The sequence below is a fragment of the Carettochelys insculpta genome, chromosome 5 (assembly GCF_033958435.1).
Source record: "Carettochelys insculpta isolate YL-2023 chromosome 5, ASM3395843v1, whole genome shotgun sequence".
Lineage (NCBI taxonomy): Eukaryota > Metazoa > Chordata > Testudines > Carettochelyidae > Carettochelys > Carettochelys insculpta.
This window is the reverse complement of record NC_134141.1, coordinates 129,864,498-129,877,672: the sequence shown is the minus strand read 5'-3', so window position 1 is coordinate 129,877,672 and position 13,175 is coordinate 129,864,498. Positions and strand designations below refer to the sequence as shown.

The following is a 13,175-nucleotide window of genomic DNA, read 5'->3' as shown; positions in this document are numbered from 1 at the left end:
TATACCCCTTGGGGCACGTAGATTCTTCCTTATCTCAAGGTACAAATTGTGCTGGCTCATCTTTGTGACGCAAATTCTTACAAGGCAGTTGCAATCTAATTTACACTTGTAAGATAGAGATAACTAAATTTATTAAGACAGGGTGTTTTTTTCACATGGACAGGAAATTCCTTTTCTGGGACAAAATGTGGGCGTATCAATTATCAGTACCAGCCAAGGGCAGCTTGAGGCCCTGTGGTCATCGACCAGACTATTAGCCCTCTTATCTGTATTTTTCCCAGTCCAGGGTCATGCTAACATGGCACATCTGTGTTTGTGAGGCATCTCAAAACATTCTTAAGCCTTGTACTTTGTGCTCTCAAAACATTCTAAGACTGTGCTGTTTCCCTGTACTTTGTGCTGGTCTGAGGCACCTCAGAGGGGCAGGCAAGATGGAGAAGAGCAAGGGGGATTCTGTCTGGCTACACCACCATCCCGTAGCAAAGAGTTCCACGGGTTGACTGATGAAATAATGTCTTTTGTTTGTTTTAAATCTGCTGTCTATCAATTTAATTGGATGAACTTTTATGTTAGTGAAGGAGTAAATAATAATTCCTTATTCAGTTTTTCCACACCATTCATGATTTTCTAGAGCTCTAACACAGGGGTGAGCAAACTTTTTACGTCAGGTCACCCTTTTCATTTCTGCAGTTAGTTGTGGCCTCTCAACCTGTCTAATGTAATCTGAACAGACACAAATTTCACTTATGTTCACATGAAAAAAAAACAACCCTCTTTCAGTACATATAAGAAAATGAGTATGTAAAACGTAAAAACTTCATTAATCGGTATATAAATGCAAGTATACATACATAAAAACAGTAATATTTCAAAAATGTTAATGAAACAGAGAGTGCTTTATATATATATATATATATATATATATATATATATAAAACCTCTTTATCTTGCTGTTTCAAGACCCTGTCCCACCCACTGTCCAGTTTGGGGTTAAAAATAATGAAAAACCAAGAGCTCCCTGCTGTTTAAAGAACCCTCTCCGCCCCATGCCCCCTTCTCCAGCCCTCCCAGGCAAAGTTAAACAAAAGAACAAAAGATCGACTTAATTACACTAAAAAAAAAAAAAGCCTGACTTGTCTTGGTAGAGGCTTACCCCCACTCAGCTGCCTCCGCTTGCTCAGGCTGGGAGACTGGAAATGATTTCAGCACTCCCAGGGGACGGTGAGGAACAGAAGGACTGGCAGCACAGGTCATCCTAGCCCACAGAGGCTGCAGAGGCACCTGCTTCCAGTTGGGCATGAGAGGTAGGGAATGGAAATGAAGCTGTCCTTCTGCTGATGGCAGATGGAGACAGAGGCTGCAAGACACACCGGAGGGCCTCCTCAGGGATTAGGGGCAGCCAATTGTGTTGTGACCCCTTTTGAAATTTTACACACCCCAGTTTGTGCACCCCGGCTCTAACATATTCCATCTTTTAGTAATTTCTTTTTCCAGCTGAAAAGGCTCAGATTTTTTTAATTTCTCCTCACATGGAAGCTGTTTTTTTACACCTAATCATTTTTGTTGCCCTTCTCCGTACCTGTTCCAAAACAAGTACTTCCTTTTTAGATGGGGAAACCAGATCTGCATGCAGTATTCAAGATATGGGCATACAATCACTTTATATAGAGGCAATAGGAGAGGAGTAGGTTGGATATTAGGAAAAACTACCAGGAGGGTGGTGAAGCACTGGAATGTGTTGCCTAGAGAGGTGGTGGAATCTCCATCACTAGAGGTTTTTAAGTCCCGGCTTGACAAAGTCCTGCCTGGCATGACTTAGTGAGGGGTTGATCCTGCTTGAAGCAGGGCACTGGACTCAATGACCTCCTGAGGTCCCTTCCAGCCCTGTGATTCTGTGATTCTATAATGTGATCTGTCTCAGAATGAAGTATCATTAGGGGAGGTTTTCGAACAAATTTTCTGTTGTATTATCTATTTCCTTCCTAATGATCTACTATATTTCTGAGAGTCTGTCTGTGTGTCTGTTTGTTTGTCTGTTCAAGAACTACTACTAAATGGTAACAGCTAGGATCACCAGATTTAGTATATATCTTCCTCTTATAATGTAGAGCAAGTTGTGAAATGCTAAGGAAGATCAGAGAGGCTATGAAAAAAATCCTCAATAATATTTGGGAATTTCAACTATCACCGTGTTGATTGGGTACACATCACCTCAGGAAGGGATGCAAAGCTAAAATTTCTTGATACCTTAAATAACTGCTTCTTGGAGTAGCTGACTCTGGAGCCCACAAGGGGAGAGGCAGTTCTTGGTTTTGTCCTAAGTAGAGTGCAGGATCTGGTCCAAGAGATAAATATAACTGGATCACTTGGAAATAGTGACTACAGTGTAATAAAAGTTAACATCCCTGTGGTGGGAAAACACCTCAGCAGCCCAACACTGTGGCATTTAATTTCAGAAAGGGGAACTACACAAAAATTAAGAGGTTATTTAAACAGAAATTATAAGGTACAGGGCCAAAAACTAAATCCCTGCACTGTGTACAGGAACTTTTCAAGATGCCATAATAGAGAGTCAACTTAAATGTGTAAGCCAAAATTAAAAAAACACAGCGAGAGAACCGAAAAGTACAGCTGTGGCTTAACAACAAGATAAAAGAAGTAGTTAGAGATAAAAAGGCATTGTTTGAAAAGTGGAAATTAAATTCTCGTGAGGAAAATAGAAAGGAGCATGAACTGTCAAGTGTAAAAACATAGTAAGAAAAGCCAAAAAAAAAGAGTTTGAAGAACAGCTTGCTGAAAACTCAGAAAGTTAATAGCAAAATGTTTTTTGAGTACACTAGAAGAAGGAAGCCCGCTAAAGAACCAGGGGGGCCACTGGACAATCAAGTCATAACAATTTTTGGACCTCTGTGCTTTATGTATTGAGTCTGTTCTGGTAAGGCTATGATCTGAAGAAGTGGGTCTGTCCCATGAAAGCTCATCACCTAGTACGTTATTTTGCGAGTCTTTAAAATGCTATATTTCTGCTGTTTTGTTTTGATAGAATACAGACTAACACAGCTCTCTCACTGTCATTCTTGGAAGACAGGGTACTGGGCTAGATGGATCTTTGGTCTGACCCAGTATGGCTGTTTTTATGGTTGTGCCAGGAAAATGGGATGAGCCTTGAATGGGATTGTGTCTCATAAACCATGCAGAAAAGAGACAATAACCAAGCAGATAAAAAGGGCTGGCTGGGGGTGCCCTTCACTGCTTCCCCATCTCAGACTTCCCAGGCCTCGAGCCACCCACACTCCACCTGTTCCCCTTCATCACTAAGTGAGGGGAAAGTGCAGTTTGCTGCATTCCTCACTCTGGCTGGCAAGTGCCTGGGTCAGATGAAACTGTACCTCACCCTTCCCAAATGGGATATACCTGGAATGCGACAGCTTCTTGTAAAACCAAACAGAAAAGAGACAGAATCACCAAAGTAAGTACGGTTCTCAGAATTGACACAACTGAGCAAATGTTGAAAGATGGCTCAGGGAGGCAGTGGCTCATGGTAGGCATACAGAGAGCCACCTCTCTTAGCTAGCCCCAGTGCAGAACTACTGCAGCTGCTCCCATTCTGGGCTATTCTGTTGTGGGGTCATGGGAGGGGTACCTCACCTTTCTGGCTATGGAAGCTCTGTGTTGGGGGCTGAGGAAGGCAGTGCCTGCTCCACACCCACAGCTGCATTTGCTCCTTGCTGGGGCTAAAGGAGATGTAATGGGGTGGAGTAGCCACCCCACTAAGTGGAAGGGGAGGAACCTTTCCAGCAGCCATCTTGTATGGAGCCTGGCCCCTCCCAGTCACCTGACTGGAAGTCATAAGGTGGGGCCAAGGCTATAAGAGCCTGGGCTGAGGGCTCAGGTGGGACTGAGCCTTTAGAGAATCCAGAGGATGGATCTGGCCTCCCTGTGTGGGAGGTTGAAGACTCAGCCTATGCTGAGCTTCTACAGGACAGCTCAGGGCTCCCTGCCTGGGTGGCTGAGGACCTGCTGAGGGAGGCCAAGGTCTGGGTTGGGCCACTATGGCCCCTGCTGGTCTTGACACCCTGTGGACCCCAGCAGAACCTGCATGCCAAAAAAGACCAGCTGGATCTAGAGAACTGACCTGAGTATGCTCTTCAGCCTGAGGCAGGCTCAGAATAAATACACTGCATAAGCCTGGACTTGGGCCCCTGGATCTCAGCTGGACCTGAAACCCTGTGAGCCCCAAGAGGTCAGCCAGACTTCGAGTATGTGCCGGGGGGGTGGGAGACCAAGAGTGGCCCAGGGGGTGAGAGGACCATTAAAGGGCCTCGGGTTGTTGTGCTGTGGTCTGGATTCCCCTCTGACCCATGCAGCAGGCTGTGCTGCTGCAATTGGGGCCCCTGGGCTGGGATGCAGTGTAGCGGGTGGGCCTGTATCCCCCTGCCACCCACTTGCTTGGTGGCAGTTTCCCCTGTCATTGGCTGGCACAGGTAAGTGTCTGTGCCCAGGGAGAACTGTGAACTGGGTTTGCTGCCCCACCCTGAGCTGGGGCCTCGGCTTTGTGAACTGTTGAGTTGCCACCCCACCCTGTGCTAAGGCTGGAGGGCCTCCTGAACTTTGTTTGTTTGTTGCCCTGCCCTGAGTTAGGGCCTGGGCTACTGTGAGACTGTTGTGTTGACCCGTGCTGAGTTAGGCTGGGCATTACCTGCCTTGCTTCAGGGCCTGAGCTCCTTTTGATGTGTGGTGCCCTGCCCTGCCCTGAGCTAGGGCTGGGGGCCACCTAAAGACTGTAGTTTTGTTGCCCCACCTTGCACGAGGGCCCGGGCCTTTGAAACTGTGGGTTTGCCGCTCCACCCTGAGCTAGGGCCGGGGGCCACCTAAAGATTGTGGTGTTGCTGCCCACCTTGCACCAGGGCGTGGGCTCCTTTCAGCTGTTTGCCACCATGCCTGAGCTAGGGCCAGGGGCTTTCTGTGAACTGTGGGCTTGTTGCCCTGCCCTGAGCTAGGGCTGGGGGCCTTTCTAAGACTGTGGGCCTGCTCTTGCCCAAATGTCAGGCTAGGCCCTACCAAGAGCTAATTTTCCCCAGCCCCTGCCTGAAGTAAGACAGGGAGCTTTTGAACTGTTGCTGCTAACCCACCTGAGGCAAGGTGGGACTTCGTCCCCCTGAACAAGTGACTTGGGGATTTTTGGCCATTTATGGCAGTGCAGGGGGAAGGCTGCCCACTGACCCAGAAGGGGAGAAGACCTTCCAGGAGCCCCAAACAGGCTACAGAGGGGAGCATCTCCCCCCCTGTGCCAGGGCACCCAACCCAGAGCTGCTGCTGCTGCCAGGGGACAGGTGGTCCTTTTGTGGCCCCCATTTAGGCTAACCTGGACCTGCCTTTGCTAGAGGATGTATACATTTCCTATGGCTGTGCCTTCTGGAGCTGCAGCAGCCATGGATAAGTGCTTATCACCTGGTCCCAAGCTGCTGTGGTGAGAGAGGGCTGGTATAGTCCGCTCTTTCTGGCATAGCCTGCGTGCTGAACCTCTCACCTTGAGCCCCACATGAGAGCAATGATTTAAATGAAGAATGTACATTTTCATTTTATTTTCCAAAAAAAAACAAAAATTGAGTTAAGGACCCAAATAACACTGGGTAAATCATCTGGCTCTCTGTATTTTGTTAAGCTTTTTGGATTGCCACAGCACATCAATCAGATATTTCCACAATGATGCCAAGATCTCTATTGGTAAAAGCTCTTAGTGGTAAAAACTAATTTAGACCTATCATTTTGTATCTACATTTGAAATTGTTTTTCCTTGTGCATTACTTTTCATTGGTCAACATTTAATTCCTTTTGCCACGGTATTGCCCAATCACGCAGTTTTGTGAGATCCCTTTGTAATGCTTTACAATCATCTTTGGACTTAACTATTTTGAATAATTTAATATTGTCTACAAATTTTGCCACCACACTCTTTAACCTTTTTCCAAGATCTTTTATGAATAAGTTGAACACCACTGATCCCAATACAGACCCCTGAAGCGCACCACTGTTTATTCCTACCCTTTTTTCCTATCTTTGAAGTGGAGTATTTGGCAATGTTTTCATGATCATCTAATAATCCCTCAATTACTTGAATGACAAGCCTTTTGTTGTCATAATCACCTCATCTCCCGATATTTATAGACAAACTCACTGCACCAAAGGCAAAGCTGGGAACAACACAAGCTCTGTTGCAGCTGAAAGCTGCATCTGGGGCTAGGGTATGTGCTTTTGGTACGCCTCAGCTGTGAAATTCAGGGTTCAAAGTATCACTCTAACTCCTTCCCAAATGGTGCCCTAGTCCCCAGGGTGACCTGATTCTGGTGGCATGATTCTCCCATCAGAAGCAGCTGTAAGAAGAGGAGAGAGAATAAGGATAGGCAGTCCTGCACATTGCAATCTATCTCTGATTGTATAGCTCTTTTTTTCTTTTGTGGCATTGGGCTTTCCCACTTCTGTCTCTGGCAAATGCATACTCACATTAGCCTTTGAAATCCATTCTCTTGTCTTTTTTCCGAACTGCCATGTGAACCTGTTCCTTGGGTAGAGACAGGGAGCTGGAGCTCTGGGGAATGGTATAGAGAGTAAGATACATATGTTTGGGTCTGATTTCAGGTCTTGCCAGGAACAACTGATAATTTCAACAACACACGGAAACAGTCAGTGGGTTCTCAGTTCCGGGTAAAGTATTATTATTTTGCTGTGCTTGTTAAGTAACATGAAAGGAAATTCTAAACTGGCCCCAAGACACCCACTCATGATCAGTAGAGCTCCTGGCACATGCATAAGGGACTTCTCTGAGCTACAAATGCAGGCCATAGTGAGGGAAAAGCCTTGGTGCGCACTGCTTGGAGGGAGCTCCCACTGCCAGAGCCCAGGCAGGCACTGTTAAGTTTTCATTAACAGGACTAAAGATCCAGTAGGGTCTAGGTTTTTCTTGGTTTTCAGTGTTGTTGTTGCCATGTTTGTCCTGGGATCATATTGAGAAAAGGTGAATCGACTTCTGTTAGTGAAGGAGGCAAGCTTTCAAGCTGACACGGAGGTAGTGTACTCAGAATTTCAGAGCTAATTAAAAGTTGGAACAGAAAAGGAGTTAAAATATTGCAAAAGGCCATTCAAAATTAAGTGAGCAGTTAACATTGCTATAGTCCTAGGACAAAGGGGAGTGAGTGGATTACACATTTTTGAGTCCAAAATCAGGAAATAATGTCACAAAAAGACAAGCAGTCTTGTAGCACCTTAAATTCCTGGCTACTCCAATCTGAAAATCTGAAGAGGTGGACCTTACCCACAAAAACACATTACTTAATAATTAATGAGAAGCCCTGTGGCACTTTATAGACTTAACAGATATTTTGGACCATAAGTTTTCCTGGGCAAAGGCATGCTTCATCAGATGCAATGTAGTGGAGATTCCAGAAGTCTAATTACACAGGCTTATGAAAAGGAGGGAGTCCCAGTCAAGAGGGAGGCCAGAGTTGATGAGCAGCTAATGTGGCAATGTGGACACCAAGAAAGGAGAAACTGCTTTTGTAACTGGCCAGCCGCTCCCAGTCTGTATTCAGTCCTTTACCGATGGTGTCAAATTTGCAAATGAATTGTAGCTCTGCAATTTCTCTTTGGAGTCTGTTTTTGAAGTTTTTTTGTTATAGGATGGCTACTTTTAAATCTGTTACTTAGTGTCCAGGGAGGTTGAAGTGTTCTACAGGTTTTTGCATGGTGTGGAGCTAGTCTACAGAAACTAAGCCACTCTGCACCAGATAGGAAAAGATGGAAGGAAATAGTGAGAAGAGGCATCAGACACCAACGGGCCCTGAGCCTATGGTTATTGATGATGATGACTTACTGCTACTTAACCCTTGTACTCTGTGTGGAGCATAGGTCATCTATAAATATCCTCCACTTCACTCTGTCTTGGGATGTAACTTCTAGCTGGCTCCAGGAGTACCCCAGTTGTTGTCCTTCAGTCTCGGTAGACCTTCTCCACGTTATCCAAGTTCTTCTTTTGTGTTTTTCTTGCAGGTTCATTGTGAGAGCTTGACAAACTATGCTGGATGATGGTTTTCTGAGAGTGTGGCCTAGCTATTGCCACTTTCTTCTCTCGATTTCCAAAGTTAGTTGGTTCTTGTCCTGCTCTGTTCCCTAGTTCCTCATTTGTGGTGAAGTCTTGCCATTTGATGTGAAGGATGTACCTCAAGCATCTGTTTATGAATGTCTGTAGCTTGTGATTTGAAGACGTTTTAGTACACCAGGTCTTGCATCCACACAAGAACATACTCTTCACATTTGTGTTGACGATCCGCAGTTTCATCTTTGCAGATATTCTTTGTGATCTTCATATGCGATGGAGAGTCTTGAATGCAGCTGTTGCTTTCCCTGGCATTGATATCCCTATCTTTTCCTCCATCTATGCCCATAATACTCCCAAAGTAGGTAAACTGCTCCATATCTTCCAGATCATCCCCTCACAGAGTGGTGATGGTATTGTTGGATTGGTTGGTTCTCACTGTTTTGATCTTTCCCTTGTTAATGCTCAGTGCAGTTACTGAAACAGTTTTGTGTACTGTTGTGACGTTTTATTTCATGCTTTCATGTTCGTGTGAAAGGAAGGTGACATCAGCAAAATCATTGTTCTCTAGCTGTTTGAAAAATGTCCACTGAACGCCCTGTTGATGGCCATCTGTTGTCCGGTTCATAATCCAGTCCATTGTGATCAAGACCAGGAAAAGTGACAATAGGCGCCCTTGTTGCACTCCAGACAGTATGCTGAAGGATTCTGTCAAGATACAGTTTTGAACAACTAGTATGTCAAGGGTTCATACACTGAACGAATCAAGTTAATAATTTTGGATGGGATGCCATAGTGTTACCATTCCTGATATCTGATTTGTGTCCATTTATTCTTTTACATAGAGACTGTCCAGTCTAGTCAATGTGTATGGCAGAGAGGCATTGCTGGCACATGAAGGCATATATTACATTAGTAGATGTGCAGGTGAATGAGACCCTGATGGTGTGGTTGACGTGGTTAGGTCCTGTGATGGTATCACTGGTGTAGATATGTGGGCAGAGTTGGCACAGAGGTTTGTTGCAGGGATTGGTCCCTGAGTTAGTTACTGTTGTCAAGTATCAGAGGGGTAGCCGTGTTAGTCTGGATCTGTAACAGCAACAAAGGGTCCTGTGGCACCTTATCGGCTAACAGAAAAGTTTTGAGCATGAGCTTTCATGAGCACAGACTCATCAGTGAGTCAGTGCTCATGAAAGCTCATGCTCAAAACTTTTCTGTTAGCCGATAAGGTGCCACAGGACACTTCGTTGCAGTTACTGTTGTGTGGTCTATAGTTGCTGGTGAGAATTTGTTTCAGGTTGCCAGACTGTAGGTGAGGATCGGCGTACCTCCCAAGGTCTGTGAGAGCGGGGGATCGTTGTCCAGGATGGGTTGTAGATCACTGATAATGCGCTGGAGAGGTTTTAGCTGGGAGCTGTATGTGATGGCCAGTGGTGTTTTGTTATTTTGTTTTGCCATATCTGTGTAAAAGAATAAATGGACACAAGTAAGATATCAAGAATGGTAACATGCACAAACCTGTAGGAGAACACTTTACTCTCCCTGGACACTCAGTATCCAAATTAAAAGTAGCCATCCTGCAACAAAAAAAGACTTCAAAAGCAGACTCCAAAGGGAAACTGTGGAGCTACAATTCATTTGCAAATTTGACACCATTAACCAAGGATTGAACAGACTGGGAGTGGCTGGCCAACTGTAAAAGCAGTTTCTCCTCTCTTGGGCTACGTCTACACGTGCACCCTACATCGAAGTAGCTTATTTTGATGTTGCGACATCAAAATAGGCTATTTCGACGAATAACGTCTACACGTCCTCCAGGGCCGGCAACGTCGATGTTCAACTTCGACGTTGCGCAGCCCGACATCGAAATAGGCGCAGCGAGGGAACGTCTACACGTCAAAGTAGCACACATCGAAATAAGGGTGCCAGGCACAGCTGCAGACAGGGTCACAGGGCGGACTCAACAGCCAGCCGCTCCCTTAAAGGGCCCCTCCCAGACACACTTGCACTAAACAGCACAAGATGCACAGAGCCGACAACGAGTTGCAGACCCTGTGCATGCAGCATGAATCCCCCGCTGCAGCAGCAGCAGCCAGAAGCCCTGGGCTAAGGGCTGCTGCCCACGGTGACCATAGAGCCCTGCAGGGGCTGGAGAGAGAGCGTCTCTCAACCCCCCAGCTGATGGCCGCCATGGAGGACCCGTCAATTTCGACGTTGCGGGACGCGGATCGTCTACACTGTCCCTACTTCGACGTTGAACGTCGAAGTAGGGCGCTATTCCTATCCGCTCATGGGGTTAGCGACTTCGACGTCTCGCCGCCTAACGTCAAAGTTAACTTCGAAATAGCGCCCGACGCGTGTAGCCGTGACGGGCGCTATTTCGAAGTTAGTGCCGCTACTTCGAAGTAGCGTGCACGTGTAGACGCAGCTTTGGTGTTCACACCTTCACACTAGCTGCTCGTCAGCTCTGGTCTTCCTCTTGATTGGGACTCTCTCCTTTTCATGAGGGAGTAGAGCTCTGTATAATTAGACCTCTGGAATCTCCACTACATTGCATCTGATGAAGCAAGTTTTTGCCCATGAAAGCTTATGCTCCAAAATATCTGTTAGTCTATAAGGTGCCACAGGACTTCTCGTTTTTGTGGATACAGATTAACCATGGCTACCCCTCTGATAATAAATAAATGTTAGCCTTTAAGGTGCTACAGCCCTGCTTGGTTTCTGTGAAGCTACAGACTAACATGACTACCAGTCTGAGGAAATAATTTGGCTTACTGAACTGTTGACCCATTTCTTTGCTTCTTACTAGCATTCACTCTCAGTCCTGATGGAACGAATGTACTCTGCTAATCCTCACTTTGTGCGCTGTATCAAACCAAACAGCCAGAAGGAACCAGGCGTGGTTGACAGCCAAGTGGTGTTGGAGCAGGTGAGTAGGGACTGTCTTCTTTGCAAGGCTGGAGGGGCTAGGAGAGCCTTCTTTCAAGTGGATTCTGTCAGGAATGAACCAGGCCTGTGAAAGAGGAGCTGGGCCTGAACATAGGTGGGACTGGGCAGGACCAACCCCATTGTGAGGATGCGGTTTAAAGACTGCATTGCTTGAATGAACACTGAAATTTATTCTTTCAGCAATGAAGTGGGGAAGGAGCACAGAAGGCATAGCTCTTTCTCCACTCAAACACAGAGTGCGTAGGATTCTCCATACTCCAGGACATTGTCACCAAAGAGCATACTCCAGCCCTCCCTCTACCCCTTTTTTCTGAGCATAACAGGTCTGCCTACTGGGGCACTAGAGTTATCACTCCCAGCCTCCCTAGTAAGACACACAGTTGGATGCACTTTCCCTGGAATTCAAGATCTCAACCTTGGATGATACTTTTCCTACTGAGGTGGTAGCTCTCTTCTGACAATTATATTCAGGTCAGTTACGGTAACTTATTTTTGTGATACTTAGACTTCTTCTTCAAATGGTCCCTGTGGGTGCTCCACATTAGGTGTTGGGCTTGCCGCGGTGCTGCAGATCGGAGACTTCCAGCTGTATCTTGTAGGGTCGCACATGCACCGATGCGCATCGGTCCTTCATGCGCTTTCGGTCACATGCGTGATCGGGTCCACGCCAGATCCTCTCAACCACTAACGGCTGCAGACAGAATCCGCTCCGGCTCCAACTGCTGAGACAGAAAAAATCGGTATAATATAGTTACTAGTTTTTCTCGTTTTCTAAGACTGAAAGTTTGTTTTTGGTATATAGTTAAAAAAAAAAAGAGAGAGAGAAAAAGAAAAGGAAAGGAAAGGGGGAGAAGGAGGAGGCAGCTGCCTGGGGCGGTCCGCTATCTTAGAGACTGTAAACATTATCTGCTTTGTTAGCTATTAGTAGCTGTTAAGTGCCTTACTTAACACTGAAAGGAGTTAAGTACCTTGAAAGAGATGTCTTTGCCGGGGTTTAAGAAAGGTGAATCGTGCCGCGAGGCCATGCCTGCCTCTGATGGCCATAGTAAATGCATTTGTTGCTTGGGAGAGGCCCATGTCCCCCAGAAATATCCTCACTGCTCTGAACTAACGGCCAGAGCAAGAAAGGACAGGGAGATGAGATTAAAAATGATCTTGTTCGACAAGGCCCTCCAGCCCGAACCGTCGGAGATGCCCCAGAAGGAAGGGCCCTCAGGGCTGCATAAGAGGAAGGCAACCTCTTTAACCTCTACGCATAAGAAAAAGAAGGTATCCCCAACTCAATCCTTGCCAGTGGTATCTGTGGGCAGGACAAGCGAGGCACAGGGCTGTGAACCGCTGGCTGTTCAAAGCAGCGAGAAGGCTGCACAACATAAAGCAATGCCTGGGGCTCTGACCAGTAAACAGCTGGCCCCGAGAACCCTGCAGGCGCCGACATGGCAGGCACTGGAAGCTACGGCACTGAGTCTCGTGGCACCGAGAGCACCGGAACTGTAGACCCTGGCATGGGGCCCGATGGTGCCTGAGACAGCTATGCTCACGGAACCACGTGTAGTGGCACTGGGCGTGGCACTAGCCGCACCGAGGTCCCAGGCACCAGAGATGGCAGCATCGACCATACAGCCACACGGGCTGGGCAAGGAAAGATCCAAGGCCCGGCACCATAGCCCATCCCCTGACATTCTCGGGATACCACTTTCTCCCAGCTCTCCTCCTGAGATGGGTATGCCAGAATGGGCAGCAACACCACCAGCCTTCCTGAGACCTCCATCTCCATTTCTTCAACCACCGTCTCCCTGGCTCAGACATCCTTCACCGGTCTTGCTGTCTTCCTAATAGAACTGCATGAGCACTTCTGTAGAGCATCCCCGCCAATCTCAACTTCATCAAGGTGATCATGCTCCTCCTGGCACTATGCATACAGACACTGATCATGGTCTAGATCTCCATAACTGGGACCCTGCCCCTGCTGCTATGGCCACTCATATCATGGTGAACATTATCAGCACAGGGGCTCAAGATCGAGGGACAGATACCTGCCTCAATCTTCAATACATGGCTACATCTCCTCTCTCCCTTCAAAAAGAACACATGCCTCTCCAGTGGAGACAAGTCCAGAGTCGTTAGACCTCCC

At 46.8% G+C, this 13,175-nt stretch overlaps 1 protein-coding gene across 1 annotated transcript in view; it reads left to right on the top strand.

Moving 5' to 3' along the window:
- The window catches only part of LOC142013950 (myosin-IIIb-like), a 78,021-nt gene that overhangs the window by 32,921 nt on the left and 31,925 nt on the right, over positions 1-13,175 (top strand). Inside the window, exons 9-10 of the mRNA XM_074995972.1 lie at positions 6,640-6,705; positions 10,902-11,021. Of these exons, the coding sequence (XP_074852073.1) occupies positions 6,640-6,705; positions 10,902-11,021 (186 nt within the window). The remainder of the gene's footprint in view (positions 1-6,639; positions 6,706-10,901; positions 11,022-13,175) is intronic.